At 42.2% G+C, this 20,265-nt stretch overlaps 1 protein-coding gene across 2 annotated transcripts in view; it reads right to left on the reverse strand.

Moving 5' to 3' along the window:
* CPNE8 (copine 8) overlaps positions 1-20,265 on the reverse strand; it is a 296,420-nt gene that overhangs the window by 245,002 nt on the left and 31,153 nt on the right. For both annotated transcript variants that reach the window (XM_029058426.1, XM_039911231.1), the window contains exons 2-3: positions 16,703-16,743; positions 13,122-13,168 (exon numbers count right to left, since the gene is read on the reverse strand). In XM_029058426.1, coding sequence (XP_028914259.1) covers positions 13,122-13,168; positions 16,703-16,743 — 88 coding nt within the window. The remainder of the gene's footprint in view (positions 1-13,121; positions 13,169-16,702; positions 16,744-20,265) is intronic.

The raw sequence follows: 20,265 nt of genomic DNA on the forward strand, positions 1-20,265 counted from the left end.
ACAGTCCGATGGGGAGATAGGCAGCTACAGATAGTAAACACACAATGAAAGCAGGGGGAGAAGTTGATTTTTAACAATCTTGAATAATATTTCACTAAAGATATTGCTTACAGTCTAGAGAAATAAAAATGATGTCTGTTAAGCGCTTATTACGTGCCAAGCACTGTAGTAAGACCTGGGTTGGTGGAAAGTAATTGAGTTGGAACAGTCTCAGTGCCACATAAGGCTCACCATCTTAATCCCCATTTTACAGATGAGGTAATTGTGGCCCAGAGAAGTGAAGTGACTTGCCCAAATTCACACAGCAGACAAGTGGTGGAGCCCAAATGAGAACCCAGGTCCTTCTGACTCCCGGGCTCACCCACGTTCTATCCCCTAGGTCATGCTGAGAGGGGAAGGAGGCAAAAGGTGTAGATTTTGAAAGCAGGTAGGAGACCCCTTGAAAGATGACTGGGAAGAAAGATTTGAGGGGGGAGGAAGGTTATTAGGTGAGGGGCAGATCTGGGGAACTCATGCCTGGATGTTTCAACCGTCTCAACAAAGTAATGGCTGTGGTCATTAGGCAAGTGGGAGGGGAAGGAAGTGGAGACAGGGGGCTTTAAGAGGAATTTAAACAGATGCAATGTAGCGAAGTGATCTCGCAAAATAAATAAAAAATGTCTGAATTTAGACTTGGAATTCATTCAGTAGTATTTATTGAGCACTTACTATGTGCAGAGCACTGTACTAAGCACTTGGAATGTACAAATCGGTAACAGATAGAGATAGTCCCTGCCCATTGACGGGCTTACAGTCTAATCGGGGGGAGACAGACAAAATAATAGCAATAAATAGAATCAAGGGGATGATCATCTCATTAAAACAATAGCAAATAAACAGAATCAAGGTGATGTACATCTCATTAACAAAATAATACAATCAAGGTGATGTACATCTCAACAAAATAAATAGGGTAATGAAAATATATACAGTTGAGCAGACGAGTACAGTGCTGAGGAGAGGGGAAGGGAGACGGGGAGGAACAGAGGGAAAGGGGGGAAAAAAGGGCTTAGCTGAGGGGGAGGGGGGGGTAGAGAGGGAGCAGAGGGAGCAGAGGGAAATGGGGGAGCTCAGTCCGGGAATAGCAGAATAGCATCCAATTATTTCAAGAATACTGGTAGTATTGGTAAACATTAAGCCTTCATTAACTAGCACTGTAAAATATTATTGCTGTCTCTGGAGCAGTTTTGAAATAATAGGAAAAAGGAAGAAAAGGCTTGTATACAGTTTCAATTGCAAAAAACAGGAAATGGGATGGTTTACAGAAATGGTCTAAGGGCCATCTGAAAAGTGGGATCTTGTTCCATCCCATTCCACTTCAGTCATGAGCCTGAAGTTTAGTATTTTTTCACAAAGAATACATCCTTATACATTTTATTCTTTTCTCATGGAGGGTGGATGGAGGAGGGAGAGTGAGGGGAAGAAAAGATGAGAATTACCTAATAGGACTGATCTTCAATGAGGTTTTTTGAACATAATAAATCGTGTGACACTTGTTGTTCAACTAGAAGCCCTAAGAGGAAGAGGAAGACAGTAGGATAGAGGAAGCATGCTACCCATCTGCAGCATGGCCACGTGGAAAGACCACAGGCCTGTGAGTCAGAAGATCATGGGTTCTAATCCCAGCTCTGCCACTTGTCTGCTGTGTGACCTTGGACAAGTCACTTCACTTCTCTGGGCCTCAGTTACCTCATCTGTAAAATCGGGATTGAGACTGTGAGCCCCACGTGGGACAGGGACTGTGTCCAACTTGATTTGCTTGTATCTATCCCAGCGTTTAGTTCAGTGGCTGGCACGTAGTAAGCATTTAACGAATACCATCATCTTTATGACTATTATTATTTCAGAGAATGTAGCGCGCTCCTAAATAGCAGACATTCTCAAACCTAACCCATACATAAGCCGTAATCTCTAATTTGTTATAAAATGGAGTTTAGTGTTTCTGCTTGGTTTGGGATTGGATAAACCCAGGGGCAATATAGCAACCACACCTAGCCCCACAATTCTAAGAATTTTTATAATTGAGGAAGAAAAATTATGTTTTTCTAACTGGCGTCAAGCATGAACTGAAATGAAAAACTTGTACTAATTGAAATGATATTTACAATTTGTTTCTTTCATTTTTTGAAATGATATTGTAAATCAGTACAATATATTAACCCACGGACTAGTGGAAAGAGCAAGGGCCAGGGAATCAGAGGTCATGGGTTCTAATCCCAGATCCGCCACTTGTCTGCTCTGTGATCCTGGGCAAGTCATTTAACTTCTCTGTGCTTCAGTTACCTCATCTATAAAATGGGGATTAAGACTGTGAGACCCACATGGGACATGGACCTACCCAAGTACTTAGTGCCTGCCACATGGACAGTGCTTAACAAATACTACCAGTAAAAAACAAAAAACAAAAAATGTGAGGTGCAACGTTGGCAACAAATGTCATAATGGTCATAGGTTAATTTTTTTAAAAAAATTCCAGGTGATCACATAAGGACACCAGAAAGTCAGGGAAGAGATACTGAATTTGGAGTGTGGGAAGGTGATGCAGGAAAACAGCTCGGAAAATGCAGCCATTCACATTAAAAATTGCATTTTCCAGGAAAGGAACCTGGTTAGATTGTGAAGGATTTCATTCATTTTCATTATGTTGTTCTTTTTTAAATGCATTCGTTCATTCATTCAGTCGTATTTAATAAGTGCTTACTGTGTGCAGAGCACTGTACTCAGCACTTGGGAAAGTACACCAGTAAAAAAAAAACCAAAAAAAAAGGGGGTGCAACATTGGCAATAATTGTCATATAGATCATAGGCTATAATTTTTAAAAAAAAAATCCTGGTGTTTACATAAGGAGACCAGAAAGTCAGGGAAGAGATACTGAATTTGGAGTCTGGAAAGGTGATGCAGGAAAACAGCTGAGAAAATGTAGCCATTCACAATAAAAATTGCATTTTCCAAGTAAGGAACCTGGTTAAATTGTGAAGGATTTCATTCATTTTCATTATGGTTTTGTTTTTTTTAAAAAGAATGCATTTGTTCATTCATTCATTCATATTTAATAAGCACTTACTGTGTACAGAACACTGTACTCAGCACTTGGGAAAGTACACCAGCAAAAAAAAACAACAACAAAAAAAAATGTGAGGCACAACATTAGCAACAATTGTCATAATGGTCATAGGTTAAATTTTTTTAAACAATTCCTGGTGTTCACATAAGGAGACCAGAATGTCAGGGAAGAGAGTGAATTTGGAGTGTGGGAAGGTAATGCAGGAAAACAGCTGGGAAAATGAAGCCATTCACAATAAAAACTGCATTTTCCAAGAAAGGAATCTGGTTGAATTGTGAAGGATTTCAGTCATTTTCATTATGGGGTTTTTTTGGTTTTTTTTTTTTTAATGCATTTGTTCATTCATTCAGTCGTATTTATTAAGCGCTTACTGTGTGTAGAGCACTGTACTTGGCACTTGGTAAAGCATAATACACCAATAAAGAGAGACAATCCCTGCCCACAGTGAGCTCACAGTCTAGAGGAGGGAGACAGACATGAATATAAATAAACGGACATCAGTACAAATAAATAAAATTACAGATATATATTTAGGTGCTGTGGAGCTGGGAGGCAGTGGGGAGAGCAAAGGGAGCAAGTCAGGGTGACGCAGAAGGGAGTGGGAGATTAGAAAAAGTGAGGTTTAGTCTGGGAAGGCCTCGGAGGAGATGGGCCTTCAGTAAGCCTTTGAAGGAGGGGAGAGTAATATTCCAAGAAAAACAAACAGTGTTTCCCTCTACTACTGGTTTATTTTCTTAATTTCTAACAGCCTAAAAACTACTAGCTTTAGGCAGACAACATCTTTAATATAGCTTGGTTTGGTTTTGTGGATGTCTGAGATTATAATTAAAGCTCAGAAAACCTGATTTAATTTTTCAATTTAAAAAAAAATAAATGTGAAAATTTTAATAAGCCCATCTCCAAATAAAGGTTTTATGGATTTTGTTTCCATCCCAATTGAAGATCTTCTTTTTTAATGGCAATATTAAGTATTCATCTTCACTCCTAACATAATTATGCTCTCAGTAAGGGCCTCTTTTAGTTTAAAAACCTCCATTGTTTCAAGAGATTTGGGTAATTCGCAATCATTTAGTATTATTGAAGACAAAGAAGTAATTCTAATGGACAAATACTATTTAACACTGCCTTTATTTACAATGAGCGTTTTAACACGCTTTCATTATTTATGTGAAGATTTTCAGAGTACATTCAGCATCTTGCCTGCAATATGCTCTTTAAAGTTGGAAAAACGCATCTCTGAATTTAGACTGAAATCAGTAATTCTCATTTACTTTTCTGAATAACTAATGAAATTCAAAAAAATAAAACCACATATCATAGGGTCTGTTAATATCTTACTCATCACAGATGAAGCTGCCTGTTTCGTTGTCTGTCTCCCCAGTTTAGACTGTGAGCCCACTGTTGGGCAGGGTTTGTCTCTAGCTGTTGCCAAATTGTACTTCCCAAGCGCTTAGTCCAGTGCTCTGCACATAGTGAGCGCTTAATAAATATGAATGAATAAATTATCTGGGCTTCTCCAAAGTAGAACTCTTAATAAAAATACCTTTGGCAAAATCTCACTTCTCTCATGATGACAAACGTTTTATGTTGTTAGTTCAGGTGGGAGGGAAGAGACAAGGATTTTGTTATATAAGGTTCATTCACCATAAATAATCTCAACAATTTATAGCTAATGTAACAGTCTAAGAAAAATGATCTCAAAGATCTCTGAATGGATCCTTGTTGTGTAAAGGGAGCATAAAAATAATGAGCTCTATTTTCCTGACATTATCTTTCTCTATGTGAAAAGCATTCATTTACCACTGAAGAAAACAGTATCAGTCTCTCTACAGGGTTTGCCTTTATTGATAGAGAGCAAGTATCGTCATGAGGAATAACTATTTTTTTGTTGATCATCAATATCTGGGGTAAATCAGGTCACAGTGGGAAACAGTTTCAATGAGTTCTCTTCAACTATTAGTTAAAACATTACAAAACTGTTGATCGTAGCAAACTCTTACTGGCTGATATAATTCCTTAACCCAATTACAGCATTGCTCAACCTCGGTTAATCAATGGTATTGAGTGCTTACTGTGCGCCGAGCACTGGACTGAGCGCTTGGGAGAGTACTGTATAACAGAATGGGCAGACAGATTCCCTCCCCACAACAATCCTATAAAGTGCCTAAAGGGTAAAGATCCCAGGGCATAGGTGACATAGAAGGGAGAGGGAGTTGGGGGAAAGCGGGCTTGAACAGGGAGGGTCTCTTGTAGGAGATGTAGGAATTCATTGGGGGCATAAAAAATGTCTAGCAACTCTGCTATATTGTATTCTCTCCCAAGTGCTTAGTACAATACATTGCACACGGTAAGTTCTCAATAAATGTGATTGATTGATGTGACCTTAATGCGGCTTTGAAAGTGGGGAGAGTGCTGGTCTGGCTTATATGGAGGGGAAGGACTTCCAGGCCAGAAGGAGGACACGGGAAAGGGGTCAGAGGTGAGACGATCTGGGGAAGAGTGAGCAGGCTTTTCATTCATTCATTCAATAGTATTTATTGAGCGCTTACTATGTGCAGAGCACTGTACTAAGCGCTTGGAATGAACAAGTCGGCAACAGATAGAGACAGTCCCTGCCGTTTGACGGGCTTACGGTCTAATCGGGGGAGATGGACAGACGAGAACAATGGCGATAAATGGAGTCAAGGGGAAGAACATCTCGTAAAAACAATGGCAACTAAATAGAATCAAGGCGATGTACAATTCATTAACAAAATAAATAGGGTAACGGAAATATATACAGTTGAGCGGACGAGTACAGTGCTGTGGGGATGGGAAGGGAGAGGTGGAGGAGCAGAGGGAAAGGGGGAAAAGAGGGTTTAGCTGCGGAGAGGTAAAGGGGGGATGGCAGAGGGAGTAGAGGGAGAAGAGGAGCTCAGTCTGGGAAGGCCTCTTGGAGGAGGTGAGTTTTAAGTAGGGTTTTGAAGAGGGGAAGAGAATCAGTTTGGCGGAGGTGAGGAGGGCGTGCGTTCCGGGACCACGGGAAGACGTGGCCCGGGGGTCGACGGCGGGATAGGCGAGACCGAGAGACGGTGAGGAGGTGGGCGGCGGAGGAGCGGAGCGTGCGGGGTGGGTGGTAGAAAGAGAGAAGGGAGAAGAGGTAGGAAGGGGCAAGGCGATGGAGAGCCTTGAAGCCTAGAGTGAGGAGTTTTTGTTTGGAGCAGAGGTTGATAGGCAACCACTGGAGGTGTTTAAGAAGGGGAGTGACATGCCCAGATCGTTTCTGCAGGAAGATGAGCCGGGCGGCGGAGTGAAGAATAGACCGGAGCGGGACGAGAGAGGAGGAAGGGAGGTCAGAGAGAAGGCCGACACAGTAGTCTAGCCGGGATATAACGAGAGCCCGTAGCAGTAAGGTAGCCGTTCGGGTGGAAAGGAAAGGGCGGATCTTGGCGATATTGTAGAGGTGAAACCGGCAGGTCTCGGTAACGGATAGGATGTGTGGGGTGAACGAGAGAGACGAGTCGAGGATGACACCGAGATTGCGAGCCCGAGAGACGGGAAGGATGGTCGTGCCATCCACGGTGATGGAGAAGTCTGGGAGAGGACTGGGTTTGGAAGGGAAGATGAGGAGCTCAGTCTTGCTCACGTTGAGTTTTAGGTGGCGGGCCGACATCCAGGTGGAGACGTCCCGGAGGCGGGAGGAGCTGCGAGCCTGAAGGGAGGGGGAGAGGACAGGGGTGGAGATGTAGATCTGCTTGTCATCTGCGTAGAGATGGTAGTCAAAGCCGTGAGAGTAAATGAGTTCACTGAGGGAGTGAGTGTAAATGGAGAACAGAAGAGGGCCGAGAACTGACCCTTGAGGAACTCCAACAGTTAAAGGATGGGAGGGGGAGGAGGCGCCGGCGAAGGAGACCGAGAATGACCGGCCAGAGAGGTAAGAGGAGAACCGGGAGAGGACGGAGTCCGTGAAGCCGAGGTGAGATAAGGTATGGAGGAGGAGGGGATGGTCGACAGTGTCAAAGGCAGCAGAGAGGTCAAGGAGGATAGAGGAGCAAAGTGCGTGGGCTGGACTGTAGCAGGAGAGCAGCGTGGTAAGGGAGGCGGGGGGAATGAGATTGAGGGCTTTAAAGCTGATGGTGAGAAGTTTCTCTTTGATGTGGAGGTGGCTGGGAAACCACTGGAGGTTCCTGAGGAGTGGGGAGACACAGATTGAATTTTGTCAATAAAGTATGTGGCTGGGACATTAGAGGAAAGAGAAGGCAAGAACACAGGGAAAGGAGGTTTGAAGAAGGAGTTAAATGTCCATTCATTCATTCAATAGCATTTATTGAGTGCTTACTATGTGCAGAGCACTGTACTAAGTGCTTGGAATGTACAAATCGGTAAAAGATAGAGACAGTCCCCACCCTTTGATGGACTTACAGTCTAATCGGGGGAGAATGTCCAGAACAGTCGGTGTTGGCAATGGGTATGGGATTCAATTAAGAAGGTGCAGCATCGTCCGCCAAAAGAGACGGCACAATTACAGCTGGTGAGGATGAATTTATAGTAGATGAGGTCATACAGATGCCTGGATTCCCACCAGCAGCATTCCAGAGCTCGAGCATACGAGTGGAGAAAGTCTACTGTGAAGGTGATCCAGTGTTGCGGGTTAGTGGCGCAAGATGGGCAGAGGGAAAGGAGAATGATGAAATTGTTCAGTGGAGAGGATGGTATTGAGGATGTCAGTCTGTGTGTCAAGAGAAGGTAGTTTGGGTATGGAAATTAAATGAGACATGATGGTTGGGTTTGAGAATAATTGGATGGGGGCAAAAGATTGGAAGTCCCTGTGGGGGAACTTGGTACAGGTGTGTACCAAGTGGGTGTGTGTGGGAGAGAGAGCAGGTGAGGAGGAGCAGGTGGTCTGATAGAGGAATTTCAGGGTGGTGAGTGTTAAGACTGTACATTGAATAAAGAGGAAGTCACTCTTCAGAGCAGTGAATTGAACAGAAGAAAGAGAGAAGTCTAAAATTGGATGGCATTCTTGTTAGGTTGATGATGTTTCTGGCCTATCTGTCCCGATCACCAACATCTTCCTTGGAGCGCGATGTTCCTAGGTGTTTCATTTCTGCCTCTTAATTTCCCATCTGTGCTGGTCATACAGCACATCCTGGGTAAAGACTACATGTAACTGACTGACAGGGTGAAAGAAAAGGGTACAGGAATATGATATGTACTGCGTCACCCTGACTTGCTACTTTTGCTCTTCCTCCGTCTCCCTGCCCCACAGCACTTAGGTATTTATCTGTCATTTTATTTTCTTATATTGTTGCCTGTTTACTTGTATTGATGTCTGTCTCCTCCGCTCTAGACTGTGAGCTCGCTGTGGGCAGGGATTGTCTCTACTGCTGTATTGTACTTTCCCAATCACTTAGTACAGTGCTCTGCACACAGTACGTGCTCAATGAATACGATTGAATGAATGAGATGAAAAAAGAAAGGCTAGATTCCTTTCTCATTTCTTTTTCCCTTCTTCCCTTTCTATCTCTTTCTGTGATAGGTGCTTATTACATTTGCCTCCCCTCCTGTATCTGTTTCTGACTGGAGCTTAGGTTCTCTCTTCCCTGCTCTCTCCAGGAGTGCGAGGCAAAAATATATTTCACTCCTCCTTTGCTCCAGACCTCATCCTCAGAATTAACTTGTTGGCTCTCTGCGGATTTCACGATGGCTTAGAGGCTCTCTCACCCCTCTCAGGATCACTCCTGGAGAGTTTCCAGTACTCTGGCAGTCTCAGCTACGGGAGGGAGAGTCAGGAAGAGGTATACCTATTCCACTCCTAGCTTGGGCAGTGGCTAGTGAGTGGCAGGCAATCTGCTACAAGTCAAAACTCACTTGAGCCGGGCAGCAGCGACATGGGAGAGAGTCAAGGGTGGAGAGTCAAGTTTACTGCACGGGAGAAGGCAATGGCCACCCACTTCTGCATTTTTACCAAGAAAACTCTCTGGATCCACTACCAGAACAAATGCAGATGGAAGTGGGGCCTTCTGGGAGAGACGCGTCCATGGAGTCGCTATGGGTCAGAGACGACTCCTCAGCATAAGACTAGAGTTTCTCCCTCTTTTCTGGCTTCATCCTTCTTCTCAGTAATGCACAGGACCAGAATCCTGGTCCTCCTTTCCCTCTATCAGACTCTTTATATGAGTCCTTTGAACTTGAAGAAGATACCAGTGATGGAGAAGTTCACCAAAGGTTAAAATGCAAAATTCAGTCTTGGCCCCAGTGTGCACGTACAAAGACTGACCTAGATTGTGCTCCTAGATTTCTTTGCTTTCAGTACCTCACCCTGTTTTTGAGTGGTTTTCATTATATCCATGATTCCACAACTGAGGGAAATAAACATAGATCCTCTTTTCTGGTCATCTTCCTTTCCCTTTCTCCAGCTAGGATCCCAGTCTGGGAGACTAAGCGATAATCCTTTCCCCCCACAGCACTCGGGAAAAACAAGATTCTGCTATATTTCAATCGATCCGTAGTAGTCACTTCGCAACTACAAGCACTTGGGAGAATACAGTAAAGGTAACAAGACAGAACCCCTACTTTCAAAGACCTTATGGTCTAACAGGGGAGAATGACAAAATTATTAATGGGAAGAAAAAGATATAAAATTAGTTGTAGTAACAGAATGTAAATGTATATAATATAAATGTAAATCATGTAAATAAGTGTAAATATAAAATTATATAAATGAATAAATGTTTAAGTGAAAATGTAAATGTTTATGTCTTTAAATAGTAGAGCATACTCAGAAAAGTACATCTGTGTTATAGATGATGGAGTATCTAAGTGTTAAGGTGATAGTTGGGATGTTCTGTCCTGGGAAGAAGGAAATTGTTCTGGGAATCAGACTAATGAGCTGATTCCTTCAATTCTGTTGTGGTTAAATTGTCATTTGAGTGTCTCTTGAAAAGTGTGAGACTGAAAGCCTTCAAGATGGAGGGTTCAAAGTAAGGATGTGAAGTTTCCTATTGGCAACACGAAGAGCCCTTAATTACAGACATCACGTACAAGAACTTATATAGGGACATTGATTTCACTGAAAGTCGGAAGCCCTTGACCTCTAGGTTATTACCACCAACTCTCTTGTGAGATGCCTAGTGGAAAAAACCCAAGTCTGTGAGACAGAAGAGCTGGGTTCTAATCCCACCTCTATCCTTATCTGCTGTATGACTTTGGGCAAGTCACCTAACTTCTCTGTCCCTCCGTTTTCTCATGTGTGAAAGGGAGATGAATGAGAAATGAGATGAATTCTTACAGTCTTAACCCCCATTTTACAGATGAGGTAACTGAGGCACAGAGAAGCTAAGCAGCTTGCCCAAGGTCACACAGCGGACAAGTGGCGGAGCCAGGATTAGAGCCCATGTTCTCTGACTCCCAAGTCCGTGCTCTTTCCACTAAGCCACATTGCTTAAGAGGTGAATTCATCTCATTTCCCTCATTTCCATCTCATCACCTCAGCTCATCTTCCTGCCCCTTACACTGGGAGCCCTATGTGGGGCTGGAATTCATTAATTCGACCGTATTTATTGAGCACTTACTGTGTGCAAAGCACCATACGATGTGCTTGGGAGAGTGCGATATAACAACAGACACAGTACTGCCCACATCAAGCTCACAGTCTAGAATGGGAGACAGACATTAATATAAATAAAAACAAAGATGAGTAAATAAATAAATTACAGGTATGTACAGAGATATACATAAGTGCTGTGGGGATGGGAGGGAGGGTAAATGAAGGAGCAAGTAAGAGTGGCGCAGAAGGGAGAAGAGGAAAGGAGGGCTTAGTCAGGGAAGGCTTCTTGGAGGAGATGGGCCTTCAATAAGATTTTGGAATTGTGTCCATTCTGATTACCTTGTATCCACCCCAGTGGTAAGACCAGTACTTGGCACAAAACAAGCACCTAACAAATATTATTAATTTCATGACGACCTCAACATTACAGCAACTGTTTTGGTGAAGTCACGATGTGGCAAGAGACTCGCCAATCCTATCCAAGTTCAGTAAGCTCTTTAAGGGAAGGGAACGAGTCTACCGACTCTGTTGTACTGTAGTTTCCTAAGCACTGAGAACAATGCTCTGTGGACAGTAAGCACTTAATAAATCCCATTGATTGCCTTGTTGGGGGTCTATATTGTGCACTGCATTCTGCTAGGCACTTGGAAGGGTAAGTAAGAGTAAAAGATGAAGTCCCTGCCCTCAAAGAAATTACTATCTAGTCTAGAAAATGGTATTTGTTAAGCATTTACTGTTGGCCAAGCACTGTTCTTAGTGCTGGGGTAGATACAAAGTAATCAGGTTGTCCCAGGTGGGGCTCACAGTCTTAATCCCCATTTTACAGAAGAGGTAACTGAGGCACTGAGACGTTAATAATAATAATTATGGTATGTAAGTGCTTACTATGTGCCAAGCACTGTTCTAAGTGCTGAGGTAAATACAAGGTAATCATGTTGTCCTACGTGGGTCTCACAATCTTAATCCCCATTTTACGGATGAGGTAGGAGGCAAAGAGAAGCTAAGTGGTTTGCTCAAGGTCACACAGCCAACAAGTGGCAGAGCTGGAATTAGAACCCATGTCCTCTGATTCCCAAGCCAGTGCTCTTTCCAATAAACCACATTTCTTAGGAGGTAAATTCATTCAATCATATTTGTTGCAAGCTTACTGGGTGCACAGGACTGTACTAAGCACTTGGGAAGAACAATTCAGCAACAAATAGAGACAATCCCTGCCCACAATGGGCTCACAGTCTAGAAGAGGGGAGACAGACACCAAAACAAGTGAAGAGGCATCAGTAGAATCATTTTAAATAAATAGAATTATAGACATATACACATCATTAATTAAAATAAATAGAATTATAATTTTAAAGATGTACATACATACACAAGTGTTGTGGGGCAGGCAGGTGGGTAGAGCAAAAGGAGTGAGTTGGGGAGATGGAGAGGGGGAGCAGAGGAAAAGGCGGGGGGGTTAGTAAGGCACTTGGTTTACCGTCAGAGATTAAAAATTTGGAAGCACCCAGCACAAGCCCGAAACAACGACAGAGACCCAAAAGGGAGAAACAGCGACTCTGGAGCCGGATGAGCCCTGAACCTATTTGCCCGATTCAAGAGTTCATAAACACGTATACTGGCATGATATGTTTTATTCATTCATTCAATCGTATAACATCAAGTGGAACAGGAATTTTCCCCACTTTTGAGCCTGAAAACATCTGAAAACATCCATGAATATGAGGGAGATATGCAGACAAAAGCTGTATAAACAAGGTAGGGGCAAGATGACATATATATAGACACAACTGTCAACGATAAAATTATGAAAAAAATGGCTAAAATAGCCTCAGCAAAATCCCAGCAGGAGTTCTAGAACTCCGAGCAGGAGGTAAGCTATTTTTAACCCAACTTCTTGCCTGAATCTCATACTAATAGAATAAGGGACTCCTGAGTGTCCTTTCTGATCCAGTTTTGGGAATCAGAACATGCCCCGGGGTCAGAAAAGAGGTTCAAGGGTCCCTTCATACCCACACCTCCAGACTTGTTGCAGAAAGCAGGCTAAAAATAACAACCTCTCTGTTCGGAGTCCAAAGATGTCATCGATACCACCGACTGAACTCTATAAAATGTAGTGAGGGTCATAAAAGAGTCCCACGGGTTCCCCTTTTTCAGTCTAAAAACAGAGCAGGATAATTTCAAAAGTGATGCCACTCCATCATGTCACAATGACCTCATGATGCCAAGCCTTCTGGATCTTCCAAAAAAACCCATCACAGCCACTCTACTCCACACCTATCAGATCACTTCTCATCTGAATCCTTAATATCTGCGGCGAAACAAAAGAATATCTACCGTTGAAATGTTCCTGAGCAAATCCTCAAATTCCTGAATATCTCACTTCCTTTAATAACAAAACTGTTCCACCGAAAACTGAGAACACTAAATTTTGTGAAGAACTCCCTTATTCAGTGAAACTCTGGTCAAAGTAATTCAAAATATAGTCTTACCTCTCTCCATTCTTTGTTTCCAACGCCTTGTATGTATAAGACACAGACTGCAAAAAAGATCAAAAGACCAATAAACCTTTTTCACATCAATAAGTGACTCTAACATTTCTCTGTTACTTCTTTACACCTCTGAAAAAACTATGGTCAGTATTTGACTCGGGTATATAAAATTTTGCTAACAAGAGTAAAAACTTCAGAATAAAGTCAATGTCCAGTAGCAACCAACAGGATCAAAAGGCGGATATCTCAAGGTAAAATCGAGTCTGAAAGTAATCTGTAATATAGAGTAAAAACATAACTATAATAGCCGTCCTTAGCAGTTCTTAACTCAAGATTATATATGCTGTAATCCATTTCATGGGTTCGAATCCCGGCTCTGCCACTTGTCAGCTGTGTGACTGTGGGCAAGTCACTTAAATTCTCTGTGTCTCAGTTACCTCATCTGTAAAATGGGGATTAACTGTGAGCCTTACGTGGGACAACCTGATTACCCTGTGTCTACCCCAGTGCTTAGAACAGTGCTCTGCACATAGTAAGCGCTTAACAAATACCAACATCATTATTTTTTTTCTGAGGGCATAGGAAGCATTGTAAGAAACCTAGAGAAAGTCTAAAGGACAGACAACTGAACTGGGGAGTCCGTATCCGGAGTTCTAACTTGGTAACCTCCATCAATCTGCAGGCTCACATAAACATTCTGCCTTACTTCTCTGTTCTGTAAATATCCCTTCCTTTCACTTAAAAGCAAATGCCCTGTATGCTAGCATTGTTATTTGCATTTATTATTTTTGGCCCTTTTTTCATTCATTCAAAGGTATGGATTGAGCACTTACTTTGTACAAAGCACTGTATCTTTATAAGTGCTTACGTGCTTTTTTAAGCAAGAATGCCCCACGTTCTAACATTCCTAATTATAGCTGAGGTGGTAAGCTTTCCTAGAGATGGAGGGGCTCAGAATCGTCAATTGATGACAATGATGGGAAGAGCACTCTCCAAAAACTTGCCTTTTCCTAACTTAGATGTTTGACTTAAATCATTTACTGAACAATTACTATGTGCGTGTTTCACATACACACCCCTCTTTCTCTCCCCCAACCCCCTTTTCAGAAGGGTAAAAATGCTGTTCCTTTGTCCCCTACAGAATAAAAAAGTTAATCAATGGTATTTACTGGGCCCTTACTGTGTGCAGAGCACTCTACTAAATCCTTGGGAAAGTACTTAGTACAGTGCTTTGCACACAGTAAGCACTCAGTAAATATGATTAATAATAATACAACAAGGTCATAGTTATTTCTATCTTTAGATGAAAAGTCACAGGAAATCTAACTCTTCTAGCTTTTTTCTTTTCATGCTAGGGGCAACTGCTTTCAAATCCTAACCTACTTTCTACATAACATTACATAATAATAATAATGATGACAGTATTTGTTAAAACACCTACTATGTGCCAAACATTGTATTAAGCACTAGGATAAAAACAATAGAAGCAGTTTGGGCACAGTCCCTGTCCCACAGTTGATTAATAATAATAATTATTATTATGGTATTTCTTAAGCACTTACTATGTGCCAAGCACTGTTCTCTGTTCTAAACGCTAGAGTGGATACAAGGTAATCGGTTGTCCCACATGGGGCTCACAGTCTGAATCCTTATTTTACACGAGGTAACTGAGGCACAGAGAAATTAAGTGACTTTCCCAAAGTCACACACCTGACAGGTTGTGGAGCCGGGATTAGAACCCACATCCCCTGACTCCCAAGCTCGTGCTCTTTCCAACAAGTCATTTAAGGCTGTTTAAGGGATATGAAGAATAGGTATCTCAACACCATTTTTCAGATGAGGAAAATGAGGCACATAGAAGTTAAATGATTTACACTAGGTCACAAATCAGGCAATTGGTAGAGCTTGGTTTAGAGGCAAAGAGGGTAAGGAAAAATAGTATTATCAATACAAATGACATGTAACAACAACCCACATCCAACCCGTGGCTAACCAACTTCTTCCATGGAGTTGTATATTAACAACTTCTTCCATGGGCCTAGTATATTAACAATACAAACAGGAATGTACCGTTTATACTGTTATATTGTACTCTCCCAAGTCCTTAGTACAGTGCTCTGCTAAGGGAAGGAACGCGACTTAGTGGAAAGAGCACAGCCTTGGGAGTCAGAGGTCATGGGTTCTAATCCCGGCTCTGCAACTTGTCAGGTGTATGACTTTGGGCAAGTCACTTAGCTTCTCTGTGCCTCTGTTTCCTCGTCTGGAAAATGGGGATGAAGTTTGTGAGCCCCATACGTGACAACCTGATTACCTTGTATCTTCCCCATTGCTTAGAACAGTGCTTGGTAAATAATAAGCCCTTAGCATACACCATCATTATTATCATCATTAGAGTTAGCGCTCAATAAATACGACTATTTTTCCTCCTAGCACATAACCTAATGTCTGCATAACCTAAGCACTATGGGGATATCTCCCCATTCTCTCTCGACGCTTGTGAAACTATCTTTATTCTCTGTTGCTTTTCCATTCCATAATTTATTGTCATGTCCATCTCCCCATTAGAAATGTATCCTCCCTGAGGGTAGGAATCGTGCCTAGTGTCGTCTCCCAACCACTTAGTACAGTGTTAAGCAAGGAGTACGGACTTAATAATGTGTCTATTAATTCTCTTGTACTGTACTCTCCCATGTGCTTAGAACAGTGTTCTGCACATAGTAAGCGCTCAGTAAACACCTCTGATCGACCAATAAAAACTACTGATTGATTAGGGGCTTGCACAGTTATGCTTGGTTAGCCAAACTCCATTACCTGAACGAGTTTAGTTCCAATTCGTTTGGATAACTAGCTTACTAGTGTTCTCCTAAATTATCCTGCCACTTTCTGGTTTCCACCTTGTAGTTACACGTTTCCATTTCCCTGAAAATGTGAACTGCCCTACACTTGGGCACAAGTGAACTTCATTAGACTTCAGAGGTGATCACTGAACTACAGGAATGACTGTGAAGCCTCCCTGACCCAATCGCCCGGGAGAAATGTCTCTAATTATAACCGGTGTATCTTTCCCAGTGCCTACTATAGTGCTCTGCACACAGGACACGCTTAATAAATATTTCTACTACTACTTGAATGGAGTCACAAGAAAGCAGTAGGCGTCACAACAGCACTTCTTTTTATTTACTTTTTTTCTATGTAAATTTTAAGTTAAAGGGTTGTCTTTTTCCTGTTTTTCTCCCTTCCTTAATTTATGAACTATTTACAGTGATAAGGGTTTGAATAATTCACTGCCCGTAGAGTTTAGTTACATGTCAGAAACCTAATAAAGTAGGTACTTCATCAGTATAACCGATCGATCCTGTTTCTTATTAGTGACCCAACCAATTCTTTCTCTGAATTTTTAATCTGATTCTCTACAGTGGTAAACACCACCCCCCAAAACTAAACTCCATTTAATACTTTTATAAAATGTCATGAAATATGACCATAAATACCATATTTACTCCTTTCGTAAAGATACAATAAACCAGATATGACAAGTGAATTTAATCCGTGCTTGAAATGAAGTGAACTCATCTACTTACTTGGATCAGATTTTGAAAATGTGTCTCTGTCCAAAAGGTTTCTGTTAACAACAAAAAATTAAAAGGCACATATTTACTATGAATTCTGGAAGAAAATATTCAGTATCCATAAAAAAATCAAGGTTGAATGTCCTTAGTTTAATTGGACAAGTTGTCACTGCAAGTACAGAGCAAGTACGCATAAGGTTTCAGCGTGGTGGTAGGTTCAAGCTAAACTTCACAAGGCAAGTAATGATGGTTCTGACAAATGAATAAATAAATTAAAGACATGATCATAAGTACTGTGGGACTGGGGGGGTGGGAGTGGGGGAATGAATGAAGGGAGCAAGTCAGGGTAAGGCAGAAGAGAGTGGAAGGAAAGGAGAAATTAGTCAGGAAAGACCTCTTGGAGGAGATGCATCTTATTAGGCTTTGAAGTGGGGGAGTGTAATTGTCAGATAAGAGGAAGGAGGGCATTCCAGGCCAGAGGCAGGATGTGGGCACATTCAGCACATAGCAAGTGTGGGAGTGGGAGGAGGGTTAGGTTTTCTTCTTTTGTTGTTTTTCTCTTGTAATATTTTTAAATGAATTCCTTTCAAGCGTTTGCATGGAACAATGTTTGGTTAGTGGTGTGATATTAAGCTTAAACTTACCTTAACAAAGCATAAACAATAGTGATGTTTAACATTACAATATGTAGCGCATAAAGAATTTCATATTATTTTTCCAGGGGTTCTGAAACATGTGGACAGGGACTGTGTCTGTTTTATTGCTATATTGTACTCTCCCAAGTGCTTAGTACAGTGCTTTACACACAGTAAGTGCTCAATAAATACCACTGAATGGTCCTAATTTAACACATATAAGCCTATGGAGAAAACTTACTCCACAATATACCCGTTCATGATGCAGCCAAATTTCGAGACAGCTTATATCCCCACTGATTTTTGTAGTTTGCTAGGGTGGGCAAAATTGTAGCAGGAGTTTGTAAAATTCCATCTTTTTCCCAACTTCTCTCATTCATCTGTACAAACTTCCCGATCCTCAAGCTAATCACTGAAAATTGCAAGTTATCAGACTGAGAAAAATAAAATTACTACTTGAAGAGCTCTTTTTCCATAAAAGTGCAGCTGTTATTTTAGGAATATGACCTAATCAAATGCCTATTATCCTGGAATTTCTCATGATTGATTTTCAGATGATGTTTTGCACAGGTAATAACTATAATACAATATTAATATAATATAATAACTATATTATGTGTGCTCCGCATACAGAAGGACTCAATAAATACCATTGATGATGACATGTTTACAATTTTAGTGTTTAGCTACGGTGTTAAATATCACATATTCCTTCTCTCTCCCCCTAGGTGACTTTTAATCACTCATTTCCCCCTTGCATTTGAATTTATAGTCATCCACATTATTCTCTTCATACCAGGAATGTACTAGTCTATTCCATCAACTTTTCCTGTGTCAAATCCTTTCTCAAAACAATGGTGTGTATTGAGCACTTACTGCATACAGAGAACTATATTAAGAGCTTGGAAGACTACGAAACAACAGAGTTGGTAGACATGTTTCCTATGCACAAGGAGCTGACAAACTAAAGTGAAAGACGGACATTAAAATACATTTCAAAAGGATATATATATATATAAGTGCAGTGGGGATGGGATGAAAATTATAGCATTTAATCAATCATTCATATATTCATTTGTATTTATTAGGGGCTGTACGCAGAGCTCTGAGCTAAGCCCTTGGGAAAGTACAATACAGCAATAAAGAGTGACAATCCAAGCTCACAGTCTAGAAGCAGGGAGACAGACATCAATACAAATAGACATCAAAATAAATAAATAAAATTACAGATTTACACATAAGTGTTTGGGGCAGGAAGACGGGGGAAGGGCAAAAGGAGCAAGTCAGGGCATTGGCGGAGTGGAAGATGAGGAAAAGTGGGGCACGTCTTGGAGGAGATGTGCCCTCAGTAAGGCTTTGAAGGCGGGGGAGAGTAATCGTGTGGCAGATTGGAGGAGGGAGGGTGTTCCAGGCCAGAGGCAGGATGAGGGTTAGGGGTTGGCAGTGAGACAGAAGAGATCAAGGCACAGTGAGAAGGTTAGCACTAGAGGAACAAGGGGTGCAGGCTGTGTTGTAGAAGGAGAGATGTGAGGTGAAGTAGTAGGGGGCAAGGTGGTGGACTGCTTTGAAGCCAATGGTGAAGAGTTTTTACTTAATTCAGAGGTGGATGGGCAACCAATGGAGATTTTTGAGACAGGGGTGACCTTCTGAACGCTTCTCTGGAAAGATTATCAGGGAAGAGGAGTAAAGTATGGAATGGAGTGGGGAGAGGCAGTGGTTGGGAGGTCAGCAAGGAGGTCAATGCCTTAATCATGGCAGGACAGGATGAGTCATTGTATTAACTTGGTAGCAGTTTGGATGGAGAGGAAAGGGTGGATTTTAGCAATGTTGTGAAGGTGAGACCAACAGAATTTGGTGATGGTTTGGATATGAGGGTTGAATGAGAGAGAGAGGGGTCAAGGATAACGCCAGGGTTACAGGCTTTTGAGACGGGAAGGATAGTGATGCTGTCTACAGTAGCGGGACAGTCCAGGAGAGGACAGGGTTTGGGTGAGAAGATAAGGAGCTGTTTTGGACAGGGTAACTTTGAGGTGACAGGAGGACATCCAAGTAGAGATGTGTTGAAGGCAGGAGGAGATAGGAGCCTGGAGACTGGGAGAGACATCAGGGAAAGCGATGTAGATTTGGGTATCATCTGCATAGGGATGGTAGTTGAAGCCATGGGAGCGAATGAGTTCTCCAAGGGAATTAGTGTAGATGGAAAATAGAAGGGGACCAAGTACTGAACCTTGAGGGATGCCCACAGTTAGGGGGTGGAAGCAGAGGAGGAGCCCACAAGCAAAAGAGATTGAGAATGAACGGCTAGAGAGAAATGAGGAGAAACAGGAGAGGACAGTGTCCGTGAAACCAAGGTTGGAAAATGTTTCCAGGAGAAGGGGATGGGCCACAGTGTCAAAGGCAGCTGAGAGGTCAAGGAGGACTAGGATGGAGTAGGAGCCGTTGGATTTGGCAAGAAGGAGATCATTGGAGACCTCTGAGAGGGCAGTTTCAGTGGAGTGAAGAGGGCAGAAGCCAGATTGGAGGAGGTCCAGGAGAGAATTGGAAGAGAAGAATTTGAGACGGCGGGAGTAGATGACTCACTCAAGGAGTTTGGAAAGGAATGGTAGGAGGGAGACGGGGCGATAACCGGAGGGAGCTGTGGGATCAAGGGAGGGTTTTTTTAGGACCTGGGCATGTTTGAAGGCAGTGGGGAAGAAGCCATTGGAGAGTGAATGGTTCATGATGGCTGTTAGAGAGGGAAGGAGGGAAAGGGTGAGAGTTTTTATAAGGTGCGAAGGAATGGGGTCTGATGCGCATGTGGAGGGGGGTCATATTTATTGAGTACTTGCTGTGTGCAGAGCACTATACTAACACCTTGGGAGAGCACATTAGAACAATTTAACAGAGTTGGTAGATATGTTCCCTGCCCACAGTGAGCTTACAATCTACAGAGGTAGACAG

This window comes from Ornithorhynchus anatinus, chromosome 2 (assembly GCF_004115215.2).
Source record: "Ornithorhynchus anatinus isolate Pmale09 chromosome 2, mOrnAna1.pri.v4, whole genome shotgun sequence".
Taxonomy (NCBI): Eukaryota; Metazoa; Chordata; class Mammalia; order Monotremata; family Ornithorhynchidae; genus Ornithorhynchus; species Ornithorhynchus anatinus.